At 54.8% G+C, this 22,153-nt stretch overlaps 1 protein-coding gene across 1 annotated transcript in view; it reads left to right on the top strand.

Moving 5' to 3' along the window:
- CIB4 (calcium and integrin binding family member 4) overlaps positions 1-22,153 on the top strand; it is a 52,718-nt gene that overhangs the window by 25,916 nt on the left and 4,649 nt on the right. The window contains exon 4 of the mRNA XM_062210158.1: positions 16,339-16,480. Within this exon, the coding sequence (XP_062066142.1) occupies positions 16,339-16,480 (142 nt within the window). The remainder of the gene's footprint in view (positions 1-16,338; positions 16,481-22,153) is intronic.

The raw sequence follows: 22,153 nt of genomic DNA, 5'->3' as shown, positions 1-22,153 counted from the left end.
CGCATGCCCCCTTTCTCCCATGCTGTGCCGTTGCCACCTGCCATTCTCAACCGGAAGCCAACCAACGGGGCAGGCCGATCATGAACTTGAACCTCCAAAACCATGATCCAAAATAAACCCCTTACAGTGAGGCTGCCTTGGATTTTAGCGAGGAAACGCTGACTCATTCAGTGTGGCTGACGCTGCACTTGATGTACAGTGCGTGTCTCACCAGCACCAATCTCCTTCTTGCCCCCTGGGGTGCCTGCAGCTCTGGCCCCCAACAGTAGGTGCTTAATAAATGCCTGGGTAGTGTGGAATCGTGGCTGGCCACCTGGGCAACTTGGCAGCCAAGGACAGCCTGCTGCTATGGGGCCACGTCCCTAGGATAAAGGGACAGAGAGTAGAAGGTGGAGCTTTTGAAAACTCCAGTCATCGGGAATGTCAGGTGCAGGGACAGTAGAAGTCCCCTTCTGTGGCTTAGGGTCAGACTCTGGAGTCCACCCAGCCTCCCAGTGTTCTGGGCGCAGCGAGAGCCCCAGGCACTGGGCACAGAGGGCTGGAGCGTGCGGCGTTTTCCCACTGATCCAAGGGTTGGTAGCAAGACATCTCAAGCCCGATTGCCTGCAGGTGTCAATCAAAGAAGGGCTGTGGCCTGGATGCGGAGTGTGGTTCCCAGGGTGGTTCCCTGGGGAGCGTGGTTCCCAGGGTGGCCCCAGGGCCACTTGTCCCCAAGCAGCTGCAAAGCAGCCCCGACACCCTCTGGAACCTCCGATTGTGCACAAACAGGAAGGCTGGGTGTAAACAGCCAGCCGGAAGCCGAGGGCGGCCGGCGCAAAGAGCAGAGGAGCCGGCCTGGGGTGGCCAACTTGGTCGCACTGGTTACCGTCTCCCGCTTTGGCCTAAGTGCCTATAAAAGGCAGGCCCAGCTCACGGTGGAAAGGGGTTTGATGGTGGTGGCTGGCGACCTTGTTTGTATTTCCCACAGCAAAACCTATAAACTGTCACTCAGCTCTCTTCCGGGGCGCCAGGACTCAGTGCGACAGAACCCGGGCCCAGCTGCCACAGCCAGGTGCCCTGTGGCTCCCTAGCCTCCTTGCCCCGCCCCGCAATTCCAGGAGACAGGGCAGGAGTGCAGGGCCTGCCCCATTCTCCTGTCCTCTTTGAGGGAGTGGAGTGAGGAACAGGGAACAGGTGCCCACCACGTCCCCGGGTCCCTGAGGCCTGCACCTCTGGCACATCTGGCTCACAGGACTTCCAGCATCTTTGCTGATTTCCAAAATATCTCCCGCCCTGCTGAGCACTGCCTGGACCATGGCCGGCATCCCCGAGCCTGGGGCCAGTGAGGGTCTTGGGAAGGACGCCCCCTTGGAGGTTTGATCCCCCCTTTCTGTCCTCCACCTGCCACTGGAAAGTGCCTTCAGGGTCTCCCTTTTCTCATCTGGGGCCCCTCAGGGCAGGGAGAGGGGCCAGGACCCAGGCTCTCCGTGTTGGAACTCAACACAGCAGCCAAGCTGTGGCGTTGAACTTGAGAGTCGGTCATTCAACAGCCGCGTTTTCTTTGCTGCTCTGGGGCAAGTGGTTTTCATCAGAAAGGCTGGGGCGGAGAATGGAAACATTCCCTAAATCCATCTGGCAGAGTTCGGGCGGGGGGAAGGAAGAGGGGAGATAGCTAAAGGGCGTGTCTGAAAGACAGCCAGCTTGTCGCAGGTGGAACTGAGCCGGCAGGGCCCAGGTGGGCCGGAGGTGGGCTGCAGAGGTGAGCATTGGGGGAGCAGAGGTGGGCTGAAGCCCATTATTTGGGGGTGCAGGAGGGAAGGCAAGGTTAGGGGTGTGTGTGCTGAAACAAGGTTTTCAGGCTAGGGGTTTGGTCTGGGGTGAGGCTGGGGGCGGTGGGGGGAGGGGGACTCTGGCCCTGTGGGTGTCAGCTGACAGCAACATGCCCACTCACTAGGGCCGTGACTGTGACCAGAGCATTCGGTGTGGTCTAGGGGCTGGACAGCGTGCCGAGATGCAGACTCCGGACAGGAAGTCTGTGGGGTGCGGGTCAGGAGTCCCAGTTTGGTTTCCAGCTCCCTGTAGGACTCAGACACACAGCCCGAGTCGGCATCTCTATAATTCTCTTTCCCCACAAGGTGGGCACGGGATACGCTAGCCAAGCTCAGCAGGTGACCCTGAGGGGCCAAGCCCAGCAGCTGGGTAAGCTCCTGGCAACACGTTCACCCAGGCGACAGCTTCCCCCAGGAGCTCTGCCAGGGGCGCTGACAGGGGATGGGGGACGTGACACGGGGGCAGGGTTACCAATGGCGGCTCGCATTGTTGGAGGCTGCCAGTAACAGGTGTTTTGCAAATAGGATCTCATTTGATCTCCATGAAACCCCTTGAGCAAAGCAGGATTCTTCTCATTTTACAGTTGGGAAAACGGAGGCTCCACCTCTATAAGGTCACATAGTTTGCTTCTGTAGTTCTCGTCACCCAGGAACGTGAACTTTGCGTAATCTGTTGTAAAATATTGTGAAGCTGGCCTCAAGCTGTTAGAAGAGGCAATGAAGTGCCGGTGTGGTACAGGGGGTTAAGCCGCTACCTGTGTGTCTCCAATCTCATAGGGGTGCTGGTTCAAGTCCCAGCTGCTCCACTTCTGATCCAGCTTCCTGCTAATGCACCTGGGAAAGCAGCAGAGGATGAAGGCCCAAGTGCTTGGGCCTCTGTATCCATGTGGGAGACCCGGATGGAATTCCTGGCTCCTGGCTTTGCCTGGTCCATTCCTGGCTGTTGTCATGTGGGGAGTGAACCAGTGGATGGAAGATATTTCTTTCTCTCTCTCTCTTTCTCTCCCTCTCCCTCCCTGTCTACAACTCTGCCTTTCAAATTGAATAAATAAATAAAAATAGACCTTTAGAAGGCAGTGTAGGGCAGACATCTGCTCCTGGCTGTGGCCCAACCCCAGATGTTACAGGCATGGGTGTATGGGTGTGTGTGTGTGTGTGTGCGCGCGTGTGAACCAGTGGATGGAAGTGCGCGCTCTCTCTCTCTCCCTCCTCTGCATCTTAAATAAATACAAATTTAAATTTTTTGAAATCAATGCATCCAAGGGGTCTTCCAAAGGGTCATGGGAAATCTGTTATGGATTTCAAAATTTTTTTTACATCCAAAATAAACATCTTTTAATTCCATTTTTCCATGAACATTTTGAGGTCCCCTTGTAGATGTTGATAAACAAGGAAGGGAACAATTGGCTTTTGGATTCTATTTCTTTTCTTTTCTTCTTCTTCTTCTTTTTTTTTTTTTTTTTTTTTGCATGTACAAGTTGTACTCCTAAAAAATTGAGATTGTATAGACCTGGGCAAAAGTTGCAAGATAGCAAAACCATGTAGGCATCAAATAAAATGTTATAGTAACTTTACAGAGCCTCTGTGAGACACCCCACCCCAAAGGATGGGCAGCCCCCCAAAGTCAGGCTTGTGGCCCCTTCAACTGCGCCCAGGGGAGGCCAGGGCAGGTGGTTCTGGGGGCAGCGGCAGGCCCCGCGGGCCTGGTCTCTCAGGAGAGACTGGCCTGGCTGATCCAAGCCCGGCTCAGGCCACCTGGCCGCAGGCTGTTTAATAATATTTCACGTTTTTACTGCCTTCCTCCCCTGTTTGTTGCATGAGCGATCTGCCTCCAGCTCTGGCCCGGCCAGCCCATCTGTCACCAGGAGACAGCTCCACGCCGGCCTCTCTGTGTTTAGAGCTTGGGAGCGTTGGAACCTGAGACACAGAGACAGTCCCTTTCTTATAAACACCGGGCAGGAAGGACGCCTGGGGGTGGCCCCGCTGGCCAGGGGCCCCCTCTCCTCCGCGCTCCCGCCCCAGCTGCCCGGAAATGAAGCTGCCAGGGTTCCCTCCGCACGCTGGGGGTCACGCCGAGGCAGCCGGGCCTGCGAGGGGTTTCGGGCTCCGGGTGAAGCCCCACATTGCCCTCTCTTGCTCAGCCCTGCTCTCCACCCTGGCGACCCCCGGGTAGCCTGGAGGGACGAGCTGAGGGAAGGGGGTCCCAGGGGCTCCCCTGGGTGCCTACTCCCCGGCCCATGGCTTCTCCCCAGAGTCCTGCCACAGCCCTCCTTCCTCCCAGGTGTGGCCCTGGCTCCTGCTCCCGTCCCCGACGTCTTGCTGGTGTCTCGATGCTGGCATTTGGTGGGTCCTGCCTCCAGCACGCACAGCCCCGCCCTCGCTCTGGCTTCTACCATTATCTCCTCTCGCCCACGGTGCCGAAGTCACCCAGCTTTACGGCTGGCATCCACACTGTATACGCTGTCCTTGTGGCCGGCTGGGCTGTCAGATCCACTCCCGGAACCGGAGTGAGGAGTAACACTCCAGAAAGCCTGGACCTAGGAGACTGAGTCCGGCCCCTCGCCTGGCCAGTTGCTTTCCTTCCTTGGACCTGAGTGTCCTCCTTTTGTAAAACAGAGAGAACAGCTTTCCTGCCCCTTGCCTACAAGACAGTCACAGCCTAACCCAAGTGCCTTGCACACAGTAGGCGCTCAGCCTGCTCGGGGTCTGTGAAATGACTGCCCCACCTCTACCCAACACTGCCACCTGGTGGTAGAGCTGTTTAGTGCTGAAGGGCCAGCAATTCCTCCTGAGCAAGGCAGGCAGAGGGGCCGCCCTGGACGGCCCACCCAGCCGCTCTGGGGCACCCAGCAGCTCCCGCCACCTCCTAGTGACACGCTCGTCCCACCTCCCCTGGTGCTGGTAGCCCAGGGACACAGGTTCGGTGTGGGTTTCGCCAGCCGCCAGATGTAGACTTTCCCCCAAGACCTTCGTGCTGCCAACGGGATGAGGGACTTTTTTTTTTTTTGTCACTTGAATGACCCTTTGAGACTTTTATCCTTTTCTTGCAAAAGCATTTGATGCTGTTACTTTCCCTGTACACACTGCTTTCACCGTACGTTTCTGTGGGCTGTGTTTTCGTTTTCTTCTAGTTGAAAACATTTTTCAGTTTCTTCCTATGCCTTTGACTTCGTGGTTTTTCAAAAGATCTTTGTGTTACTGATTTCTAACTAACTTACTGTTGTAGGGGTCAGAGAACATACGTTGTATGATTTAAATCCTCTTAAATGTATTATAACCCTGGACAGGGCCATACGTTGCTAAGGCTCCAAGGGCACTTGAAAAAAAAAATGTTAGGAGGATCACGCTATAAAATGTCAATTAGACTCGGTTGGTTATCTCTTAAAATATTTTATATCCTTGATGATTTGGGGCGAAGTCAACTTATCTATTGGTTATTGGCAGAGACAGCTTGAAATCTCTGCTACAGTGGTGGCTTCGTGCTTTGCTAAGGAGCTACAGGGAGGACAGAGTCTTACATTTGCTCACACATTTCCCACTCCTGGTGGTCTTCACTATTCTGTGTAGATCCAGGCTTGCTTCCAGAACTTTCCTTATGCCTGAAGGATTTTAGTATTCTGTGTAGCTCTGGTTGGTTGCTGATGGCATCTCTCAGCTATTTTTTAAAAATATTTATTTATTTGAAACCCAGAGTTACACAGAAAGAGAAGGAGAGGCAGAGAGAGAGAGAGAGAGAGAGAGAGAGAGAGGTCTTCCATTTGCTGGTTCACTCCCCAGTTGGCCACAATGGAGCTGAGCTGATCCGAAGCCAGGAGCCAGGAGCTTCTTCCAGGTCTCCTACGCAGGTGCAGGGGCTCAAGGACTTGGGCCATCTTCACTGCTTTCCCAGGCCATAGCGGAGAGCTGGATCAGAAGTGGAGCAGCCAGGACTTGAACCAGTGCTCATATGGGATGCTGGCACTGCAGGCGGCGTCTTTACCCACTACACCACAGCACAGGCCCCACAGCTATTGTTTGGAGAACAAAAGTCTTTGCCTTTGGGTTTGAAAGCTATCTTCCCTGGGGATAGAACAGTAGGGGAGAAGCCCCCTCCCCCGCCCTTCAGAGAGCGGATGAGTCCTGTCCGTGTCTTCCAGCTTCTTTAGCTCCGGACTGGAACCCTGGTGCTGTGTTCGGCCGTGCTGCTCCCGTTGGGTGTGGTCTTCTGCAGAAGGTCTTTTCTCCCTCTTACCGCCTTGGACCACACGCTAGCTTCCTTCTGCTCGGAATCTGTTGAGCTTCTCACATGTGCGTGTCTGTGGGCTTCGTGGTCCCGGCTTCCTCCATCGGCCAGAGCATCGGCCCTTGTTGGGGCTGTCTTAACAGTTAGGTTCTACTAGCGCCGTCATCTGCTCCCTGCTGGGTCTCTCTCCCTGAGCTGATTTCTCTTCTGACTGAGGGTGGCTCTTATTTTCCCACCTCTGTGCATGAATGGCACTTTTTATTGTTGTTGGATGCTAACCATTGCGAATTTTATGCCATATGGTGCTAAGTTTTGTTGTATCCAGTTCCGTTTCACTGAGTTTGTTCCTGGGTTCAGTTTTGTAACCACTATCATTTCGTCTCTGCGAGATTTGCCTTGATGATGTCCTGAGGCTGGGTCTACCTTTTACCTAGCTTTCATAACTGGGTACATTTTTCTATACCAAGACATTTAAACTGCTGCAAAGTTCACTGGGTCGTAACCTTCAGAGTTCACCCGTTTTCCCACGAAGGTCCCTTATCTGCCTCAGGCCCTGCCTTGCATGCGTCTATAATCTCCTCCAATCCCCGGCAGCTTATCTTCCCCGACTTTCTGGAAAGCACCGGCCGGGTATTTTTGCAAGCTCATCCTCCATTTGTCTCGACGTGTGACAGTGGGGTTGTGGATCTGTGCGGAGGCTGTCATACAGCCAAAGTGTCCTCATCCCATCTCCCAAGGGGACTCGGGACACCGCCGTGGCCCAGCGCGGGTGACCTTCCCTCCGGACCACCAGGAATTCCCCTGTGAAGTCACTAAGTGAAAACACAGCTATGCACACTCAGGCACACACAGCAACGTCAGCATCGCCTGGCTCATCTCTCCACCTGAGAGACAGCAAAAGGCCCCTGAGTTCATACTGAGGTCCCGGAGGACCCACGGCCACATCCAGCCACATCCAGCCTTCCCGCGCTTGCTTATCTGTGCCTCATTTATCTCTGGTTTGTTCAACCCCAGGATACTCATGGTCTCAGAACACCTAAAATACAATGTTTCCTCATGAGCCTTTAGACCTGATGGTCCTGGCCCAAATACTGTTTCCCAGTGCGACTTGGTGGACCGTCTTCTTCCCACCCCTTCTGTGCGGTTTTGTCATGCGCCTGCAACACGGTTGAATTTGTCACCGTCTGCACCCCATCCCGGGTTCACTGGTCACTGGCATCCTGAAATTACTGTTGTTTTTAATTTACTTTCTTTCATTTGTTATTATCTGAAGTGGTCGGGGAGGGGGAGGAGAGAGAGACAGACAGACAGACAGACAGAGAGGTCTTCCTTCTGCTGGTTCCCTCCCCAATTCCTGCAGCAGCCAGGACTGGGGCCAGGCTGAAGCCAGAGCTTAGAACTACGTGGGTCTCCCACGTGGGTGTCAGGGACCCAAGCACAGGAACCGACAGCTGCTGCCTCCCGGGGCTGCTTCCAGTAGGAGTCGCTCCTATGGGCTTTAAGCAACGCGTGGGGGCCTGGATCCCCCTCCTCCGTTGCCCTGAAGACGCTCCTTGGAGACCCTCTGTCCACTTACCGCCCCGCCCCCAACCACTGGCAACCCCCGATCTGTTCCCATCTCTGTGGCTTTGCGTTTTCCGGAATGGGCCCAAACAATCTGTAATATCTGGGTCTGAACTCTCGCGCGGTGAAATACAAGGGAGGAGCAGCCACAGGGTTTTCCTCTCCGCTGCTCAGTGGCGCCACCGTGTGGATGCTTGTGGTTTGCCCACTGTCCTGTGGAAGCCCAGTCTGATAGCTGTGGTTTGCTCTTCCATTCTTTCAATGATGTCTTTCAAACAGCATCCTTCTTCATTAAAAAAAAAAAAAATTGAGAGGCAGAGAGGGAGAGACCAACAGAGCACCCATCAGCTAGTTCACTCCTCAAACGCCTTCAACGGCCAGGACTTGAGCCATCACCTGCTGTCTCCCAGGGTCTGCTCGGGCAGGAAGCTGGAATTTGTAGAGGCGCTGGCACTCAAGCCCAGTGTTTTTGTACATTGTTAGAGAATCTTTGCTCAAGGTCTTGCAGATATCTTCCTGCGCCCTTCCCAGTTTTATTATTATCCCTGCGAGCAGATCCTTGATAAACATGGACTTGACCTTTGTCTATGGCGTGAGGGGGGAATCAAGACACGTTTTCTTCCGAACCCAACACCACTTCCTGGGAAGCCCTTCCCACCCCTCGCGGCACTGCCGGGCCCGTTTGTCCTACGTCGGGTGTCCTAAGTCCTATGTGGGAGCCTGCTTCTGCAACCTGGCTTGCGGCCAGTGGTCTGCTTGCCTGTCCTCGCTCCAACACCACCCTGGAATCTTCCAGAGCTGTGGCTCGTGATGCAGCAGTGTGTGCCGTCTGCTTTCCTCCTCTTCGCTGGAATTGCTGGGGCCACTCTCGATCCTCTGCATTGCCATATAAAGTTCAATGTCAGCTTGTCAGGTTCCGTGAACACAGCGGCTGGAAGACTTTAACTGGAAACGCAGCCACTCAAGGATCTGCGTGGGGAGAATCAACATCATAATAACTCAGCCTTCCAGCCCACAAACCGGGGAAGCTTGGAAGACTATGGAGGTTTTCAAAGACGCTAAAACCTAAAAGGCTTGGGTGCATCCTGTCTGCCTGCCCAGCCTTGCACAACCACGAGGGGTCTTTCAGGCAGTGCGTCCCTCAGTGAGAGCCTGCTCTAGGGAAACTGAGGCAACTCCTCAAGACTGACAGGTGTCTGTCACTCACATGCCCCTCCCATCATATACTTCCAGTCTCTGCCTTCCTTGACAGGTGCTTTACCTGTGTTTGAAATGTTTAAAAACGCAACATGAATGACATAATTTGAATAAGAATTCATAGGGGCTGGCGCTGTGGCATAGCGGGTAAAGCCACTGCCTGCAGTGGGCATCCCATATGGGCACTGGTTTGAGTCCTGGCTGCTCCCCTTCCGATCCAGCTCCCTGCTAATGCACCTGGAAAAGCAGCAGAAGATGTCCCAAGAGCTTGGCCCCTGCACCCATGTGGGAGACCCAGAAGAAGCTCCTGGCTCCTGGCTTCAGCTCAGCCCAGGTCTGGCTGTTGGGGCCATTTGGGGACTGAACCAGCAGATGGAAGACCTCTCTCTCTCTCTGCCTCCTCCACCTCTCTGTAATTCTGCCTTTCAAATAAATAAATAAATATTTAATATTTAAAAAAATAAGAACTGAAAGCAGATACAGTGGACAAAAATCAAGTTTTACTCAAAATCTACACCAGAAATTAATAACATTCTATTAGCAATGGGAAATGGGAAATGAAATAATATTCCATTCTTTCTTAAAAGGATGAGATATCAAATCTCAAAGTGCCCCACTGATGTCATTTTTGAGTCACTGGCATATTTTCGTGTGGATTTTTTCCAGCCACTGTAAAAAGCTCTTTTTTGACGAGGCTGTAGTTGGAGAAATGGTGAGGAGATATTTTTAAGCTAACTCCAAATATTTTCCCTCTGACTTTCATGTTCAAATCAAATCTCTTGTTCAATAACTTCGAGAAAGATCTTTTTTAAAAAAAAAATGCAGTGCTTTGGCAGGGACTGTAATCTTTTTATTGTCAACACACTGTAGTTTCTATTTCCAAAAAAGTTCCCAGCCTTTGGGGCTATTTTCATCTTCTCGGGTTGCATCACACAATGCCGGGGATCGCAGTGCTGCACCACCTGTGTAAATTTCCACGCTGCTGTGTTTATGTTCCCGTCACCGACAGCACCTCCAAGCTGGGGTAAGTGTTGTTCTCGACATGGAAGCCGTGCCTGCCAGTGGTCACTTCCTGCCTGCTCCGGACCACTGACCCCTCTTCCATGCCTGAGATGAGAATTCCCTGCACAGGGCCCCGCCCCGACTGGCTCGCATCTCAGATTGCCAGCATTAAAGCATTGGGAGCCTGGAGCCCGTGCCCCAGCCCCCGCACCCGTGGATGCAAAGGGGTCTTTCTCCTGCTGCTGCTCCAACTGGCTGTTCCTCGGGCTGCCCAGGGCTGGGCTGTGGGGGATCCGAGGACACAGGCTGAGCTGGCACAGAGCTCGGAGCTCAGGGGCGAGAGCAGGGAAAGACACAGAGGCTGCATCACCAGGAACCTCAGAAACCCACGTAGCACCCCGAGCCCCTTTCCCAGCTGCCGCTCCTGGGCTGAGCGACGTCTCGCTGCAGCGGGCCTCCACCGGGGGCTTCCACCTGGGAAGCGACGAGGCAGGGGGCTAGGGCCCCTTGTTGGCACAGAGAGAGGTCCGGGACAATCTGCTGCAGGTGCCACCAGGCCTCACAGGGAGCCGCACCAGCCGTGCCGTGGCACAGCCTGGGTGACAGTCGTGGAGTTGTGGCCCTCAGAGCAGCGCCCCTGCCCCCTGTCCCCTGCCCCCTGCAATAGCTCCTCCTTCCTGCTGGCCTAGGCTCCGGGGCCGCCTCCAGTGCACATTCACCTTCAAGGTGACACAGCCGCTGCAACCAGGCACGGAGGACTCTGGCCACAGGTCAGATCTTTGACTTCAATCTAGATCCCAGTTTTGAACGTTGTGGCCACACACACACACACAGGTGTTTGGGTTTTTTATTTAAAATAAGAAATTTCAGAAGAATCCATTTCCAAGGTTTTCCTTAATTTTTTAAAAGATTTATTTCTCTGACAGTTACAGAGAAAGAGAGAGAGAGAGAGAAATCTTCTGTCTGCTGGTTCATTCCCCAAGCAGCCTCAATGGCCCCGGTTGGGCCAGACCAAAGCCAGGAGCCTGGAACTCCATCCAGGTCTCCCAGGTGGGTGCAGGACCCCAACTACTTGCTGCTGCTTCCCCAGACCATTAGCAGGGAGCTGGGTTGGAAGTGGAGCAGCAGACCCTGGGAGCAGTGCACATACAGGATGCTAGTGTATATTTGATGTTGATTTGGTGCAAGACGCTGTCTCGGACACAGGCAGGGACAGGCTGGGGAGACCCGCGTGCTAGGCCGGCTTGTTCCCAAACAGGCGGGGGGACTTGGGACAAGTCCCTCCCTTCCCCAGGGCCTCGTTCCCATATCCAGGGGCAGAAGACTCAGTCGCACAGGTCAGATCGCCGGCAGTTAAGAAAAAACTCCACACAGATTTCAAACTTTTTTTGCACCGAAATAAGCTGGTCTTGTAATTACATTTTCCACAAACTTTTTCAAAATATTGCCTAAGGAAACTTCTTCCTCGTGCTATTTTCTCGTTTGCATATAATGAATAACAATATTGTCTGGGAAAGCAGTGTGGGCTTGGGGCTGCCTCATTATTCACTCAGATCCTGCTCTCCCACTTTGAAATCGAGCCACTCAGAGGTCTGGTTCTGGTTCAGTTTACGTTTTAAATATTTAATTGACACACGATTGTACATATTTATGGGGTACAACTAGTTTCGTTTACTTTTAATAAGTGTCGTGGCTGATCCAGAGAGAAGAAATGTGTCAGGGGCTCATGTATTAAATCATGGTTTCATTTCTAGCCTCATCGACCAATTAAGGGATTTTTGCTGAAAGTAAGCAAGGAATCGTCTGACTTCCTTTGTTAGTCATTGACTCTTAGGAGCTAATTGGAAAGAACTACATTTCTATATTTAACGAACAGACTCAAATCCACCGACCCGCTTTATATGGACAATTTCCGAACAATAAAGAAAAATAGAAGAAAAAAAGAAAAATGTGTTTCTCATATTTTCAGTCTGCAGAGGTAAGCCTTGTTATGGGTGCAACCACATATTTTTAACAACAAAATCTCATTTTCAAGACGTTCTCTCCAATTTGGAAAAGCAATAACGCTGAAATGAGTCACTTTCACCTGCAAGAAGTGAGTGCATCCGAGTTCACTTGTTGGTGACTATCTGCCGGGTAGCCAGCCACCCACAGCCACTTGTCATCATCAAAGGTTAGCAGATTTCCTTCGGGAGCAAGAAAAACACATAACTCATCTTTAAGGCCAACGGCTGTTTCGAGAGCTCTGCCAACAGATAACCAGCAAAGCCCTATGCGGTTCGGGAGGTTGCCATAGTCACGTCCCTTCTCAGTACAAACCACCCTGGGCGCCCTACTAGATCTTAAAGTTTGTTTATTTATTAATCAGAGAGAGAGAGAGAGAGAGAGATCTCCTACCCATTGGTTCACTCTCCAAATGCCCACAACAGCTGGGCTGAGGCAGGCTGAAGCCAGGTGCCAGGAATTCAATCCCATATAGGTGGCAGGGAGCCAACTACTTGAGCCATCAGCTGCTACCTCCTAGGATGTACATTAGCAGGAAGCTCATATTGGAAGTGGAGCTGGGACTTGAACTTGGGATGGCAACATGGGGTGCGGGTGTCTCTAGCAGTGTCTTAGGTACTACATCAAATGCCCACCGCTTAAGCTCTTTTTCATTTTCTTTTTGAATCAACCCCGCCAGTGCACCCTCCTGCACCTGCTGTACCTTCTGGGCGGCCACAGCCTACAGGGAATTTGGCTGGGAACTAGCACGGGAGTTTGACTGTGGTCTCGCCCCTGAGGGCAAGCAGGACTTGGAAGCTCAAAGTCTTAAAGGTGGAAACCTGATCCAGTGGTGGTGACGAGGGCGGGCATGGAGGGAGGTCCTTCAGCCATGGAGGGCGTGCCCTCGGATGGAGGTGCTCTGGAGAAGACAGCACAAAAGCCTGCCCACGGCCCCTCTCTGCCTCTGGGCTCACCACGCGCTCCTTCCTCCACCCAGACTCTGCCTTGCCCTCCACGGCCCCCAATGTACCTGAACCTCCAAAACCATGAGCTAAAGAAACCTTTTCTCCTTGGAAAGTGGGTTGTCTCGGGCATCTTGTTACAGTCACAGTGAGCCAGCTGGGACCATTGGTTTTCCACGTGTCCATCCTGGCACCCACCCCCCTGCTAGCAGCTTCTCACCGTGGAGCGGCCTCTCCCTCCATGGCTACCCTCACTTTCCCCGACACACGATGCTTCTACCCAAGAAGTCACTTCCGGCTCAGTCCCTATCGCCTTTGTCTTCAGTGGCAGGCAGCCACGTGGCTCTCGTGCATTTCGTTGTTGGACGGAGTGTGACAGGGCCACCTTGGGGACGTCCACCCTTCACTGTGGAGCAGAGCATCTACATCCTGGACTCTGGACTGGTGCTCATCTCTGGCCAACTTCAGCAATGTTTGCTTAGCATCTCCCCATGCACACACCATGCCGTGTTGTGCGTGCTGTGCTTGTGGCCACGGCTACCACACAGGCGGCCCCAATTCCAATCTATGAGACAAGGGGTACATGTGTGTTAAGTCCGTGTGTGTGTGCGCGTGTGTGTGCAGCCATCTGATGTGGGTCTGTTACCGGCAACAGCTGCATCCGAGGTCCTCGTCTTCGTGCAGGAAAAGAATTTCAGGCATGAGACAGGAGCAGGGAGCATGCAGCCAAGTTTAATGAAGACAGTATACCTGACAGATGGGGCGGGCAGCTCGGCAGAGGACCAAAAGCGCGGGGACCCACCTAACAAGGTCATTGGACTTGGCGAGACTTCTGGTGCGCAGGTGCTCGTCTGTTTCCAAGGCACGAGTCTACATTTCTTCCCCCATGCAACCGCACAAAATCCCCGGGACTGGTCTTCACCTGCTCTCCCACACGGGCTGATGTCCAACTTCCTACCCAGGGGCATGGTTCAGGTGTCTCAGCAGCCGGCCCCCGTCCATCACCACTAGCAGAGCCAAGTAAGAGGAGGGGGCGGGTCTTGGGCTCAAGGGCAGGGACCCTATTCCCTGGCTGGCCATGAGCCACCGACCCGCCTCGCACGAGGCTGGGGCAGGAGTGGAGAATCCACACAGGGCTCGCCATGTCCTCCTGGCCCCGGGGCAGGGGACGGGGGTGAGGGAGCCCCATCTCGCCTTTGAGAGGGAGCGACGTCGGCTCGGACATCTCGTTCACCAGCAGTGGCCTTCTTGGCATTGTCGTCTGTTGTGATTTCCTGGCAGAAATCTCGGGGAGCCACCCACCTACACAGTGTGTCGCAGGAGCTAATGTGGTGAATGGTGGCGATACAATCCGTAAAGCCATTTGGCGAGGCCCGCGCGGCCTGCACACACTGTAGCAGATAACGCTTATCACCATTGATTTGAAGCGACTGCACCCAGCATTTCTGGGATGCTGGGGTTGGGGGGGACCAGAGTAGAAGGCAGCCTGGATTCCCCTTGGGCCTGGCCACTCCTGGGACGTGTGTGTGCGCGTGTGCATGTGTGTGATTATGCGTGTGCTCCTACCTACAAGTCCTATTGTGGGCGTGGCTATCTAGCCACGTCTCTGTCACTGGGGATCTGGCTCAGGATGTGGATGTTTGCGTGTGTTGGTTGCTCAGACTCCCATGGCCACCAGGCCCCCTTGGGGGCTCTCTAAGCCCTGGAGATGGAGCGTCTGAGGTCAAGGTGAGAGCCAGGTTGGTTGCTACCAAGGGCCCACGCCGCTCCCCAAGAGTCTGCCGGCATGGTCTCCACCGTGACCTTCACAGGGCGTGCTGCACTCCCTCCGGCAGCGGCCCTGTGTCCACACGGCCCCCTTTTTTATAAGGACGCCAGTCGTGTTAGGTTAGGGCTCACCATACTGCGTGAGAACGGGCCTTACCGTAATGGGTCACACCCACAAGGACAGCTTCCAAATGCGCACTCATGCACGGGGGTGGTGCGACTTCAGTGAATGAACCCGGGGGAGACAACTCAACCTGTCCTAGCCCAGACCAGAAGATGCTAAAACAGGATCCCCGGGGGTAGGAGCTCAGCATTCTCTCTCCCTCTCTCCCTCCCTCCCTCCCTCCCTCCCTCTCTCTCTCTCTCTCTCTGTGTGTGTATATTCACAGTGTAGTCCAGGCACCAGTGTGGTAAACACATTTTTTTTAAAGTTGTGGAAAGAATGCCGAACACAAAATCTCCCCTTTTTAACCAAACTAGGCACACGGCAGAGCGTGGAGAGCGAGAGGCCTGGGGCTGTGGCACTGATTTCTAGAACTCACTCCTCCAGCATGGCTGGCACTTGTCACCCGGTGAACACAAGCGCACGTCTTTAACGAGGAACACGGTGACTTGTTTGCTGGCTAAAGTCTGAGAAGCACACAGCCACCTGGGGTGACCCACGCTCAACCGCCTCAGATAGAAACCCTGCAGAAAACAAACCACACACTCGACTATGCCACTGCCTTCAAAAGCGAGGAGAGAAGGAGTTGCACAAAGCTGAATCGGAGAACTCAGAACCAGAGAGCTAAGCACCGGCGGATGCTGGGGAGGTCCAGGGCGGGGATGGACAGGGAGACAGACGCCCGGGGGCTGCAGCTGGGGTCCACATGCCCATGAGAAGGTGATGGGGTCCCTGCAAGCTTAAAGCCGAGGAGTCGCAACCAGCCCTTTTGCAGGGAGCCTGGGGCCTTGGTCAGACAGTTTGTCACTTAAAGGGGACTAGAAACTCAACCAGAGATTTGTTTTAACGAACTAGAAATGTGGAAGACGAGGAACTGCCCGTTCACACCCGCTGTGCGGATTCGTGGGATCGAAGCTCGCTCAGCCGGGGTGCACACAAGACTTGGGGCGGGTTGGAGGAAGCATCGGGGACTCATCCTGGAATTCTAGAGTGGAGGGGAGTCTGTCGCACTCCAGGAGCAGGAGCACCAGCACAGAGGGACCCTCACGGGCTTAGGAGAAGCAGGCTTTCTGGAGCCACACGGCCCCTCCTCCCGTGGGGACCTCATACCAGGCAGAGGTTGGCTTCAGTGGCCATTGGGTGGCCATGCTGACCACTGTAGCTGTGTGTCGGCTGTTGCGGCCCCACAGCGAGCCCAGTGGGTGGACCCAGTCTTCACCCACGCTGACGTGCAGAATTGCAGGCTCTGGGAGGCCATGGAGTCACCCAGCAGCACAGAGGGAAGCCAGGGCTCAGCCGCGGGGCTGGCTGTCTTCACTTATGTTCCCAGTGACTCACTGGGGGGCCCACCTGCCGGTGTTTGCCCTTCCTGTTTGTCCACTTTCCAAGTTTTCTGCATAAAATGGAGGGAAATGAATTACCACGAAACAACAACACACCCCAAACTGAGGCTTGGCAGCCACGGTATCTGGAAGAGGGACGCCAAGCCCGGCCTCTGGCCCCTGGACCTGCGTGCCCAGGGTCCTGGCTCCTCGAAGCCGCGTCTGCTCCAATACTTAGGCTGTGGCTGTTTCCTCTAACCCGGGACGCAGCACCTGTGGCGGGGCCGGGGCCGGGGCCCAGGGAGGCGCGGACCCGGCCCTGAAGGCCCTCTCCCCGCCCCCACAGGTCAACCCCTTCCGAGACCGCATCTGCAGGGTGTTCTCCCGCAACGGCGTGTTCTCCTTCGAGGACGTGCTGGGCCTGGCGTCGGTGTTCAGCGAGCAGGCCTGCCCCAGCCTGAAGATAGAGTACGCGTTCCGCATCTACGGTAGGCGCTGGGGGCGTGGCGGGGGGCGGTGCCAGGGGTGGTGCCCCAGACCAGAGGACGAGTAGGCGCTGGGGGCGTGCCGGGGGGCGGTGCCAGGGGCGGTGCCCCGGACCAGAGGACGAGTAGGCACTGGGGGCGTGCCGGGGGGCGGTGCCCCAGAGGAGGGGCAGGTCTCTGCACACATCGGTGCCTTGGGATGCTGTTAACGGGGGTGGGGGTGGGGGTTACCTGAGTCTTTGCAACTCTCAAGTGCGCAGAATAAAAAGGATGGAGAACTATAGCGGCAGCGGACAGGTGCTCTCCCTGCGTGTGTCAGAGACCAGTGGAGTCCTTGGTGCCGCTCTTGGGGAGTCGCGTGTGGGCAGGAGAGACAGACAGACTGCACATCGGGGCTGAGGAGTTTGGCTTCTATGGCGGAAGGATCGTTGGATGAGGGGTTAAGAAATTCCAACGCAGAGGCCAGCTAAGTGGCTGAGCCCCGTGGGACATTTCATTTCACTTTCCAGGGGCTCGATTTTCTCATCGTTGAGTGAAGGGCGCAGAGAGGTCCGTTGACATGGGGGGGAGGGGCTCTGATTGTGTCCCTGGCGGTCACAGGCTCTACAAACAGTGCCACTCGTCACCAGGAAAATGCGCCCTCAGCCTGGCTGGCTTGCGGGACAGGATTCCACAGGAAGTCAGGAAACTGACCAGGCTTTGGTGCAAGGTGGTGGCTCCTTGGCCCCAAGGGATTGAGTGTTCACTGTCTCATGGTCCTTTCCTGCCTGCTCCCTGGTGGGCCCCATCTTGCTTCTGCCTCCCCCAAGGGGACTTGGGTAGAATGCAGGAGGGGGCTGTTTTAAGCCAGGTGGACTCAACTCTTTCTCCATTTTCTGTCACGTGTGTCCTCCTGCCCAGCATCCAATAAGAATGAATCATGGTTTCCTCCCGAGAATGGCTGAGTCAGCTCCTGTCACACTGTCCCTCCATAGATAGCAGCCATGAACTCCAAGCAAAACGTTAAAATTGGGGGCCGGCATCACGGTGTAATGGGTTAAGCTGCCTCCTGCGACACCAGCATCCCATGTGGGCTGCTCCACTTCCGATCCAGCTCTCTGCTATGACCTGGGAAAGCAGTGGAGGATGGCCCAAGTCCTTGGGCCCTGCACCTGCATGGGAGACCAGGAGGAAGCTCCTGGCTTCTGGCTTCAGCCTGGCTCAGCTCCAGCCATTGTGGCCATTTGGGGAGTGAACCAGCAAATGAAAGACTTCTCTCTCTCTCTCTCTCTCTCTCTCTCTCTCTCTCTCTGTAACCCTGTATTTCAAATAAATAAAAATAAATCTTTTTTAAAAATGTTAAAATCAACTAGCAGATAGTTCTGGACAGCTACCCAAACAAGGTAGATTCTAGAAAGATTTGACACTTGGGGGGAAGAAATGGAACTGAATGGGTTCTCCAGATCACCACCCTTTTTATTTTTTAACTTTTTTTTTTAACCTGAAGGTGGGCTTCGGTGAGTGCATCCTGCAGGCTGCTAAATTTCAAACCCTTCTGACCTGAGCCAGAGAGCCTGGGGCAGCCACGGCCCCTGAACCAGAGAGCCTGGGGCAGCCACGGCCCCTGCCGAGCAGAGTGGGGCGGGGGGAGGGCGTGGAAGGAGGCCCAAGAAGGGGAGCCCTGTTCTGAGTGTACAATGTGCCCCGTCACTCTCCAACCTTTGAACCACATATACAGAAGCCCACTTAAGGATTAAAGAGCTGACCTGAGATTAGAGCTGCCGCCACATTTCAACAAAGCCCCCAGGTGACAGGGACCTTGCCAAAACCCTGCCAAAACCCAGAATTCAGCCCCTTTGGAGGACTATAACAGAGTACAGAGTCTCCACAGCAAAACATCTGGACGTCCAAGCTGCTGTCCAGGACCACTCCAGCTGCCAGCGCTTTCTCTTAAAGGAGACGCATTCTCAAGAGTAAAGACCGACGACGCTGACATGACCCGGATGTTGGAATTGTGATAAGGTTTAAAAATCACTATTCTAAGCTATATTAGCCAGGTTTCCCAGGGAAACGGAAGCAGTTGGGGGGAGGGGAGATGAGAGAGAGAGGGAGAGAGAGAGGGAGATTTAAGAAGCAGGAGCGCTGCTGGCCAAGGACAGGAGGGCACAGATGACTCAGCTCGGAGACGGTGAGCGCTCCCTGCCTCTCCTCTTCCTGCTGCTGGGCCTGCGAGCACCCGGTGCTGTCCACCCACACTGGTGATGTGGCCTTTTTTACCCAGACTACTGAGTCAGGTGCTGTTCTCCTTGGAAAGAAAGGTCACAAACACACTCAGGACTAATGTTTTTCCAGTTGTCTGGACATCCCTTAACCCTTGACACCTAGCATTAACACATACAATCAACCACCACAAAACCATTCCCAATGATGTGAGGGAAAATATGCTCATAATGAATGAAAAAATAGGAAGGCTCAGCAGAGAAGTGGAGAGACTCAAGCTCAAAATACAGAACTGAAAAGTGAAACAAACGTCTGAGAAATTCACAGAGAGAGAACCAAGACAACGGAGGAAAGAGACAGTAAACTTGAAGACGGATCCATGAAAATCATGCCATCTGAATAACAGAGAGAATGAACATTGACAGAGCTCAAGAGCAGGATCAGGGACACAAAGGACAAGAGAGGTCTAACATACGTTCACTTGGAGTCTCAGAAGGAAAGCAGAGGATGCATGGGGTGGAAAAGACTTGCAGAAAGAACAGCCCACGTGTCCTGAACTTGATGGAAGGCACAACTTGACAATGAACTTCAAGCACGCAGGGCCTCACGTACACAGAATTCTGTTGGTTTGGCCGTCTGCACCCATCAGCAACACCTCTCTTCTTCCTTGCCCGCAAGTGTTTCTGGGAAGTAACAGCCATCGGCAGCCAGCCCCTCCCACTCCGGGTGACGGCCGTGCTGGCTCAAGCTCCTGTCTGTCTCTCCTGGCCAGGGCAGCTCTTCTGGGAGAATGCTGGCCAGGGCTCCGTGTTTGTGTTGTCTTTGGGCTGCCAGGCTCGGCAGCTCACCTGTGTAAAGGCAGCTGCATCAGGAGGAGTTTTCCATCCGTGTGCATGCGATAAATTCCTGCAAGCTTAGAGGCTTTGGATGACGCACGTTATAATCTCCCAGTTGCAGGAGGTTAGGAATCCCGAGGCGGCTTGGCTGGCTCTACCTCTTAGGCTCTCAAGGCTGCAGTCAAGGTTGTAGCCAGGTGGAGCGCTTGACTGGGGAAGACTCGACTCAATGAGCTCACTCAGGTTGACGGCAGCATTCAATGCCCTGTGTCTGCAGAGCTGAGGGCCCTGACTGCTTGCTACACGGAGGCTGGAGGGTGACCTCAGCTGCTCGCCACAGGGACCTCCCAACTCGGCCATTTGCTTCTTCCAAGACAGCTAAGGACAGCATCACCTGAGCCCCTGTGTTGGCAAGATGGAGTCTGATACAACGTAACATGATGAGGGAAATGACAGCCCATCGCACTGTCAAATTCTATTGGTTGGAAGCAAGTCACTGTCCTACCCACAACTGAAGGGGAGTGGGGTGAAGCCGTGCTTGGTGAAGTGGTCACATCGCTGCCTGGGGCTCCTGTATCCCATGTCAGAGTGCCGGGTTCGAATCCAGGCTCCTCCGCTTCCAGTTCAGCCTCCTGGTGCGTACACCCTGGAAGGCAGTGCTGATGGCTCAAGTACTTGGGTCCCTGCCACCCACGTGGGAGACCCAGATGGAGTTCCATGGTCCTGGCTTTGGCTTGGTCCAGCCCTGGCTGTCTTGGGCTTTTGGAAAATGAACATCAAGAGGTGCAGAATGCAGGGGAGGGGGCCATAGTTTGTCCATCACAAGCAGCGAGGGACTCATGGTGGGGGGAGGCGGAACATGTCCCCAGAGCACCCAGGGGGCAGCTGGGAGGGGGTCAGAAGCGAGGGGCTCCCGTCTCTCTGTGGCTGTGTCTCTCACCTCTGCTTCTCTTTGTGAACCTTCTCTCGCTGCAGATCTGATCTCTATGCCTCTGTGCCGCAGCCCCCGACTCGGCCTGGGGGCTTCACTCTGGCCGACATGGGCGTCTCTGCTTCTCCCAACCTGTCCCTTTTCTCAGGAAAAGCAGGTTGGCTCAGCCACGCCGATGATCTCGCCGCCCCTGGGTTGGGCGACCAGCCTTGCCCAGCCAGCTGCAGCCAGAAGCAGCAGGGTCACATAAACAAACGGCTCCAGCGGCGGCCACAGGGGGATGGGGACACTTCCCAGGGATAGCAAAGTGTAGGCTGGGCAGATGTCCCAAATGATGTCTGCCTTCGCTGACTTTCCATGGTTTCCAGAGCCAAACAAATAAAAACAGCCAAGCCTGCAGGAAGTCGGATGAGCAGCAGGTTCTTTCAGCTTAAGGCACAGGAGCTAAATCATGTTTGGCTCCATAACAGAAAAGGCGCCCTTCGTCCCCAGAGGTCAGCCTGAGGTGCTCAGGTGTGGGAGCGGACACCCATCGTGGACCCCCCCCCCCCGGCCCTTTTCAGGCCCCCTGGAGCAGGGGAACAAAAAGCTTAGAGCCCTCACGCAAATCAGCAGGGCAGACGGGTGCCCAGGGGGTCGTCAACCCCACGGCTCACCCGGATGGCCCCCGGCAACGCTGGGTTCTCTTCCGGCTCCGAAGGCTCGCTGCTTACAGAGCTGCCCACAAGATCCGCTGTGGACACGGGAGACCCTGGGCGCCGTCTGCACGTGGCAGCTGTCCATAAACCCAGGTGGGCGTGGTCCACCGTGAAGGAAGAGGCCGAAAGGGAAGGGAGACGGAGGAGGAGGGGAAGGTGGCCGTGGCAGTGGCCGTGGTGCCATCCTCGGCACCGGTCCAAAGACCTAACTCAGTGCCCTACCCCTGTGGGCCCCGCAGACCCACAGCATCGGCGCTGCCAGGAAGCTTACTGGAAACGCGGTGCCTCGCCACACCTACTGAGTCAGACCTGCCTTGTAGCGGATCCCCGGGAGATTCCTCTACTCTTGGAATTTAAAGAGCTCTGTCCTAACCCACTGGTGCCCACACTCAACAGCACATTGGAACCATAGATGCTTGGGTCCCAGCTTGAGACTGGGTAGATGGGCACTGGGCACAGCGTGGTTGGTGGGCTTTTCCCAAGTTCAAGAGCCGCTGGTGTAAGGCACCACATCAGCCAGGGTTGTGCTCAGGTCTGGGTTAGCGCCCATGGTGGAAAAGAGAGGAGCCAGGCAGGCCGGAGCTGGGGCCATGGCTCCGGGAAGTGGGCCCCACCCAGCTACCTCTGAGCCTCCAAACCTGCCAACAGTATGGACCTTTGTCCTCATGGTCATGAAAGGGACAACCAAAGGCACAGCCAAGTCACTCTCCTGTCACAGGAAGCCCTACCCAGTGATTTGGCTTATAGTTTATTGGCCAGAGCCACGTCCATGGCCATCCAGAGCTGCAAAGGAGGCTGGAGAGCTGTGAGCTTTAAGCTGAGCGTGGTGCCCTCCTCAGTAGGACCCACAGCCTTGCTGGTAAGGACGACGGGGAGAGTAGCTGCTGGCCAGGGATCCGGCAAAACCAGCCACGCCTCCTTGGAACGGGCTCTGTCGTGGGGTCACTCTTGCCGCTCTCTGTACCTTGGGGGCGGGGGAGACTTTCTATCTGCCAGAGACCCACCCCCAGCA

The sequence above is a fragment of the Lepus europaeus genome, chromosome 13, assembly GCF_033115175.1.
Source record: "Lepus europaeus isolate LE1 chromosome 13, mLepTim1.pri, whole genome shotgun sequence".
Taxonomy (NCBI): domain Eukaryota; kingdom Metazoa; phylum Chordata; class Mammalia; order Lagomorpha; family Leporidae; genus Lepus; species Lepus europaeus.
Note: the sequence above shows the minus strand (reverse complement) of the source record. Positions and strands in the feature narration are given on the sequence as shown.